At 32.6% G+C, this 8,623-nt stretch overlaps 1 protein-coding gene across 1 annotated transcript; it reads left to right on the top strand.

Annotated features, from left to right (window-relative positions):
• Positions 1-4,187: 4,187 nt before the first annotated feature.
• On the top strand, positions 4,188-7,306 carry LOC117181688 (fork head domain-containing protein FD4). Its single transcript, XM_033374614.1, has 2 exons — positions 4,188-5,259; positions 6,104-7,306. The coding sequence occupies exons 1-2, from the start codon at positions 4,440-4,442 to the stop codon at positions 6,529-6,531; spliced, it is 1,248 nt and encodes a 415-aa protein (XP_033230505.1). The 5' UTR covers positions 4,188-4,439; the 3' UTR covers positions 6,532-7,306.
• Positions 7,307-8,623: the final 1,317 nt, after the last annotated feature.

Below are 8,623 nucleotides of genomic sequence, written 5' to 3' on the forward strand. Positions count from 1 at the left end.
GCGAAATTCGAGTAGTAAATTGAAACAATCTACTATACGATTATTAAGTTATCATAATTTTCTATTGAAAATTTCTCCTAAACCGTAAAAGATACGCGAAAATGGATTGCATTTTTTAATTTTGAGTATCGATTTATCATTCTAGAGATGATTGCAGTTTGAATTATACGTAAAATTCCACGTAGAAATCTACGTAGAAATTTAGTGTGGAATTTTACGTTACTTTTTTCTCCTGGGCATTAGTCAAAATTTTATTAATGATATAAGTACTTAGAATTCCAACTAATAAATCAGTAATTTTTTATTTCACTGATTGGAATATTTATATATTTTTTGTAACAGTCTGACTTCAGCTCAAATTGCAGTAATCAAAACTTCAAATAATGATTGTACTCTCAACACATGATTTAAAAAATTCAAAAAACAACGTTTTTAGAAATATTTCTCAAACTGAATAAAATATTATATAAATAATTTTCTTAACAAAAATTGTATGCATCTACACATTTTTGAAATTTGTCTACTTTTTTACACAAAGTTTGACCCGCCTCAAAATCCAGGCAAAAAACTCTTAAAATAACTTAGTAATTTAGAAAAATACTTCTAAAAATTACCTTTAAAACGAGCCCAAGAAGTTTACAAAATGTTAATTATTACTAGAGTTATTCCAATTTATCGAAAACAACGACATTTCACCATTTTTTGAAAATATCTTATTACAAAACTAACATTTTAACATAAACAAAAAAACATTTGTCAGCCAAGAAAATAAAAAATGTCAACAATTTTAAAATTTTCATATCAAAAACAAGAGTTTTCTATAAAACATTCAAACTTTCAACTAAAAAATATGAATTTCAAACAAAAAAGTTAATTTACGACCAAATAGTCAATTTCCAATAGTGTAATCTTTTACCAAAAATATCAATTTTTAACCAAGAAGAATTTTTTTCGACGAAAAAAGACGAGTGTTCAATAAAATGCATGCATTTTTAAACAAATATTAAATTTTTCAACTAAATACTTAAATCCTTGAACCGTCGACTAGGACTGATTTTTTCAACCAAATTGTTGCACTTTTACCCCAAAAAGATTAAATTTGTACCTAAAGAATTGCATTTTCTGACAAAATAAAGAAAAGTTTTCAACAAAACATTTGAATTTTGAACTAAAGAATAACAATCCAAATTTATCCAAATTTATCTAAATTGTTAAATTGTCAACCAGAAAAAAATTAATTTTAAACTGACATGATGAACCTTCAACCAAAAAAATGAATTGTTAACTAAATAGTTGAATTTTCAACCTAAAAGATTAATAAGATATATACAATTAAATATACGAATAGTCAACCAAATAAAGGTATATTTTCATTAAATAGTTTAGAAGAATTTTCAACTAACAAGATTAAATTTTTATCGAAAAAAATAAAAATTTGAGTTACATAAGAAATTAATTTTTGTTTAACCAAAAATGAATTATTAACAAAATAGTTCGATTTTCAATCGGAGAAGTGAATTTTAACTACAAAGATCCAGCTTCATGTATAATGAGAGTACTTTTTTTCAAAAAAGGCAAATTCTCAACAAAATAGTTGAATTTTCAACTAAAGCAGATACATTTTCAATTTAAAATAGAATATTTTAAGTATCAGTAGAAATAAAACAAATTCATTTTCAACCAAATAAAATCAGTTTGTAACTAAACAGATGAATTTTCAAGCAAGAGGATAAATTTTTAACCAAACATGGAATATTAAAAAGTAATAAGTTTTAAACAAAAACAAAAAATAATTTTTAATAAAGTAGTTCTACTTTTAAGTAATTAGTTCAATTTTTTTATAAAAAAGGTTCAATCAACGAAAAATGTTATAGTTGATATTTCAAGTAAAAAATTACCCAAAACAATTATTCTACCAAACATTCCTGATTTTTAACAAAAAAGATATGATTTTTATGTCGGCGGATATTAGAGGTTCAACGACGCAAAAAACAATAATTTTGTTTTTCAAGAATGGATCTAAGTATCATGAAAAACATAACAAAAATAGATAAATCAGTAAAAACAATATTTAATATTTTATTGGCCTGATTTAAAGTAGCTATAGTATATAATTATTTTGAATATTATTGAAATGGAAAGCAGAAAAGTGGTGAAAGTTTCTTTAGAAGCATTTAAAATACAAATTAAAATTTAAAACTAATATATTTATAACTGAACAATTTTAGATAGCAGAATAATTTAAAATTGGAAGTTGTTTACAAATGGTATATTTAAAATTCTTTAATTCACGCAAGTAAAATTGAAAATTGTGTAATTTCATTTTAATTAGAATATCCTAATAGTTAAAAAATGTATAATTGAAACATTGCATATCGAATAGTTTAAGAATTAAATATTCAAAGTTGGTACACAATTTCACATTTAAATTTGTCAAAATTATAACATTCCAAATACAAACTTTTATGTTCATATTTGGATTGTTCAAAATTCAATAATTAAACATAAAAATAATAGAAAATTAACAAATTTGTAATTAGAAGCTTCAAAGTTTACTCAAATTAAATTCCATTTGTAAATTTTAATTGAAAATCACCTTTTAAACTGATTCAAAACAATATATAATTTTTATTGACCTGATTGTAAAGTATCTATATAATTATTGATCCATATTTATGTTTCTTCACTTTTTTTATTTCTGTCCAAATTTATATTTTATTTTTATTTTATTTTTTGATAGGCGGCTTCATCTGTAAAATGCAAACTTTAATCAATATATCAAAGCTCGAAATTGGAAAAAGTCCCAATGAATATTCCTCTTCTGTAAAATATTATTCAAAGCAGGAATCAGGGTCGGAAATCAATATAATTTGAGTTTCACGAGATCGCTATTATCATGAAACGTTATATCGAATACGAAAGTCGCCAATGGACATAAAACACGTTAAAAGTTTGCGAAATACATGCATTGCGAGGCGTTCGTTGTATTTCCGCCAGAGACGAGGGCCACATAGCGAGGGCTGTTATTTACAACAAAACGCAACAATTGCAATTGGAGCCACATAGGGTCATGCCACTCAACACTCATGTATACTAGAATGTACGCAAAACATACATACACGTATGTATAATACATATACCATATTGCCATCAGCCTATGTATAGTGGCTGGGTTGGAAATTGTGTTTTGTAAAAGCCGAACGGCAGATATGAAACCAGCATGGCGGATGCTTACAAATAGTTACCGGGCGGCGCCCCATTCTGCTTTTAATGCGCGCTTCGTCTTTTGTCCCTGAATGAAATAAGCTCGCAACCATGGCTAAAAGGATTCTGGGTAGTGGGCAAAATGGACCAGGGGCGGGGAATCCTTCCTATTGGAATTTTCTAGTCTCAAATCCGTTTTCAAAATGTCCCAAACCAAAGAAAAATATGTCGATTCATTAGTTTCCAACTCGAAATTTATCAGTCCTTTTCTCACAACTCTCTCACAAATCAAGGAGGAGTCCCATTTGAGTGTAGCATCCACCAAGAAAAATTATCTTCAGGTTAAAACCTACTATCATTACCATGTCGAACTTACTTCCATCTTTTCTTTCGTTTCAAACAAATTAAACCCCACTTCAAACTAAACACTCACATTTTCAAGTATAAATTGTTGTCTACATTCTTATAGAAAAAAGTCAACAAAAAAGTTCAGTAGACAACTAGACATTCAAAAGGTAGTGGAAATTCAACATAATCGTTTCTTCGCCAACCTATCCAGATCTAGGACATCGTGATTTAGCCAACGATTATGAAGTCCTCGAACTTCCCTAACGTATCTACATTGTCTACAAAACGTTCTGCACTTGGAAACCCCAAGGAATCAGGGGTGAATCTACCTACGACATGATATCGAGTTCGTGGGTTCGGTTAAGAACCACCACCTCTGCAATCATCCTCCAGTAGCTGCTGGATGGATGTTGAGATCAATATCTGACAACCTAGTGGGCGAGGTACCAGAACATAATTGTGAACCGCCCCTCTCCTACCATTGGCCATTCTCCATCACAGGGGTCCCTGGTCGGTCACCCTTCACAACCTAGAAATCTAGGCGGAGCATCCCCTCCTAAATCCTGGAGGGAGACTCCAGTCTCTCCTGTCAACTCGATCGTAAATCATAACCAGTCGCTCACACAACGCGTAACGGGCCAAACACTCAGAAAACGGTCCCCAAACACGAAAAACACCAAAACGAGTTCTCCGTTTTTAACAGTGGTCCCAAACTTGTGTTTTGAAGTGACAAAGTGAGAGTGCTTTCCAATTGAAGGATTTATATAATTTATCTAAAAGAGTGTGGTTCTTTTCTTGGTGTTTCGCAAATTCATCAAATCAGAGTGACATAATTTTCTGAGGATCTGGAATTATTTATGAAGGGTTGATCAACCTGAAAGAACACCATGTGCAGCAATGAGAGTCCACCTCCCTCGAAGGAGCCCCTCTCAGTTGGTCTTGGAGTCGGTAACCCGATGGCAGGTTTTTTTCCCGGTCTGGAACACTATCGTCTACAATTGTACCATTACGCAATGACCGAAAGGCTCAGGCTGGCCCAACAAATGCACCCCCAACATCCAGGAGTAGGCCATCCTGGATCTGGCGGACCCACTTCAGCCCACCTAGGAATGACCGCCGGATTCCCGGCACCTTTACCCTTGTATCCATCTGCAGCCGGTTACCCAAGCAGACTTGCTTTATCAATGGCCCTTCTGCATCCTCATCATCAGCGAATTCCGGAAGAACCGAAGCCACAACATAGTTACATTGGTCTCATTGCGATGGCTATTCTTTCCTCGCCGGATAAGAAGCTAGTCCTCTCTGATATCTACCAGCACATTCTGGAACACTATCCATATTTTAGAACGAGGGGACCAGGATGGAGGAACTCCATCAGACACAATCTCTCCCTCAATGACTGTTTTGTCAAATCTGGAAGAAGTGCGAATGGAAAAGGACACTATTGGGCGATCCACCCAGCGAATCTTGAGGATTTCCGACGTGGGGACTTTAGGAGACGCAAGGCGCAGAGGAAGGTTAGGAAACATATGGGACTTGCTGTTGATGAGGAACCAGATAGTCCTAGTCCACCTCCACTTCCTGCAACACCACCTCCGTCGGCTCCTCCTCCCTTGAGGCCTCCGAGTGCACCTATCTCTGGGATCTGGAGTCCTCATCACCATCAACCTCAGCAGCAGCAAGTGCAGCATCACCAGGATTTTAAACGTGAGGATTTATTTTTGCAAAATATATTTCGTCGTTTGCTATTGAGATGAGTGCATTTCGATGTGAGTGTAAAAAAGATGATGGGTTCATAAAAGACGTTTTTAAGACTTCCATTTGATTTGAATCTGAAAATTCGGAAATATTAAAAGTAGTTTTGAAGTTTGTTTATTCTTGCTTAATCTCTGGCATTATCCTGTTATTTTTTATGATTTGCAATCATTTCTTAAAAGGTTTATCATTTTTTATGATTTGCAATCATTTCTTAAAAGGTTTATCATGCAAGGTTTTCTTGTAAATTTACCATATTGTGCAAGCTAGTTATTAAGAATCTGCATACTTCTCTTCAAAATTCTGAACATTGTTATCTCTTGATGATTATCAATATGTTATTAAAAGAACCAGTATGATGTGCATGTTTTTCCTGTCGATTTTCCATTGTGCGGAAACTCTTTTTGAAAGTTCAACATATTCTTCTTACAGATTTTGAAACTTGAGTATAAAGTTCTTCGTATTTCGAATTGCTCAGCATACTATTAAGTTTCTTTTAACATGTAATAAAAACTTCCCTTAAATGTGTTAATAGTTCTGTATAATTTACTTCCAGATTCTACTAGTTCTTTAAGTTTTACGTATTGTGGGTAATTTGATTTGCAGATTCTAAATGCTTTACAAACAACTTGACGTTAAACTTAATATTTTTCTTATGATCTATTCTATTCACTCTATAAAATGATGAATTTCATATTCTTTTTATTGCTCATCCACTGTTGTTCTTTCCTTTTCTTTATTAACCTTCTATGGCTTCTTCAATTGCTGCATGAACTAATTATTCCAATCTTTTTAGTGTTCCAGAATCAAAATCTGAGGCAAACGTGTCAACCCTCCAGGAAAAGACAGTTTGATGTCGCCTCCCTCCTTGCTCCAGATGACCAGTTAGAGTCTCTCAGGCCAATAAAAACCAGAAGATTCAGCTGTAGCGAAGACGAACATGACCTGCAAGAACCGGAAGCGGAGCCTGACCACGAAGAAGAGGATGTCGATGTAGACGTAGAAGTTGATGGTGGATCAGAAGTTAAACCACTCCTCTCTCCAGTTACCCCATCTGCTAGTCCAGAATCTAAAATGAGCCCACTTAATGGCCACTGTAATTGGAGCAACTCATCTTTACAATCCAATATTTGTCAACCAATTTCCGGCATTCATCTTCATAATCATCTCCATTTCAAAAATTATTACGTTCCTAGCAATTCGAGTCCGGGATCAAGCATTTAAAATGCGTATTTAAGGAATTGAGGATGTAGTAATTAGCGAAGCAATTTCGCAATGAAAGAGACTCTAGTCTGATGAACTTTATACCTTGTTTCATTGATATTCGTGATCCGATTCGATGAGTGGGATAGGGAAAATTTGTGATGATTTAAGGGATACAGAAAAGTTGGGAAAGTGTTGTGACGTGAATGGATTTATTAATCTGGTGTGCTGCGTTCAGAAGAATGCTCTTCTTTACTTAGACTATTATGAATTCTACGTGTTGGATGAAGAAATAGCAATTGCAGCCAAAAAATTGGATTGAACCACATTAAATTTCATCCAGCACTGAAATCGTAACTTCGCAATCTCTTTACCTGAAATTATATGAATTTTTCCCCAATTCTGTAATAAATTTCTGTACATAGAAAATTGATAATTGTACATATGATAAATCTGGGAGAGTGTAGTAAGTAACGATGCGGACTGAAGTGATCTCGGTTGTTTAAAGTGTAATATATTTTGGAGACTATAAGGTTCGAGGAGAAGACATCATACCAATTGTAAAACATAATTCACAATCGGTGCTGTAAAAAAAATATGGGTGTCAATCCTTTCATCCCGTATGTATGAACGTATGTTGTAAGTAGTTAGGTAAATTAAAATACAACAATAATTTAAAGTCTCCTGAGCCACGACGTGCGATGGAATTTCTAATGACCACCATCATGAATATTAAAATTTCTTGTCGCACGTTTCACTCATTAGAAGAATGTGCATTGTGCGCGGACAACTGCAATGAAAATTTAATAAAAGTCTGTTCTCACTATTTCTGCCTTTATTATTTAGAAAAAAATCCTAAATTCTCCTTCTATACCTTCGTTTTCAGTTTTTATTACATTTACTCTCTTGTTTATTATTGTGAATACCTTAAATATTTTTTTACTAATTTTGGAATGAAAATTTCTGACTGGAAATGTGACTCATGGAGTTGCATTAGGTCTTTAAATACGGAAAGCAACAAGTTGGTCATCAAGGAAGCATTTGTTGGAACCTTCGGCAGATGCGGTTGGTTTCGACTCTTGACCGCGTAATCCGACGGAATGAGTACAATGGTAAATAGACTTTAAATCTTTCAAACGAGACCTCGAATATCTGCGTAACGTTGAAAAACTTGGAACGACTGAGAAAACGAGTTTGTCGTGATAATAGTAGGTATTCCATTAGTTAATGCAAACAACAGCACTTGGCGTTGTCTAATATTCAAGTATTGAACATTCTTCAAGATTTTGTTTGAAAAAGAATATCTGGTAGGTAAGTATTAAATCAACCAGAAACTTTCGCAATTTACCTCATTCTTGCTTCTGGCAGGTTTTTCTCATGAAAAATATTTATAATACTTTTCAATATAATAATTGAATTAATAATTTTAATGTTTTAAATTTTGAACTTTTAAAATTTGAAAGTATAAATATTTCGGCGATTGTAACAAAAAACGGTTCAAGTTTTAAACCCGATAGATTCCAAAAATGTTAAGTATAAATGCGCATTCAGTTTATAATGATATAATGAGACAATTTAAAAGTTTAGAGATTGAAAGATGCAAAGTGGAAACCGTATACAATTTAGTAAGCTGTTCCTTTGGACACTTCTAATTTAAAACAGTTTTTATTTTAGAAAGCTTCCAATTAGAAGCATAATTTTTAACATTTGTAATTGTGTATGGCATTTAATTTTGAAAAAGATCAAATTTCGAAAATTGAAACTAATGATTAGCTTCGAATTATAAATAATTAGCAAAGAGGTTCAGTACAAGAAGTATAACGAAAGTCATTGACCCAAAACGAAGAAATTTATTTCTTGCGTTTGAGCTTAAATAATTTTATAAAAAAGGCAAAGATTTTTATGTGAAATACTCTTTCCTACTATTTTCGGATAGGCTCTATACGATACAATGGTTTAAAAACGGAAAATATTGATTTTTAATTAATAATTCACTAAATTAAAAAAAGGCTTTTTTTAATCAAATTTTTTTTCAATCAAAAAATAGAGGGGAAAAGAATTTTGTACGGTCGCAAATATGCGCTAAAGTGCACAAAATCTGTGAACTTTTCAA

The sequence above is a fragment of the Belonocnema kinseyi genome, chromosome 10 (genome assembly GCF_010883055.1).
Source record: "Belonocnema kinseyi isolate 2016_QV_RU_SX_M_011 chromosome 10, B_treatae_v1, whole genome shotgun sequence".
Taxonomy (NCBI): Eukaryota; Metazoa; Arthropoda; class Insecta; order Hymenoptera; family Cynipidae; genus Belonocnema; species Belonocnema kinseyi.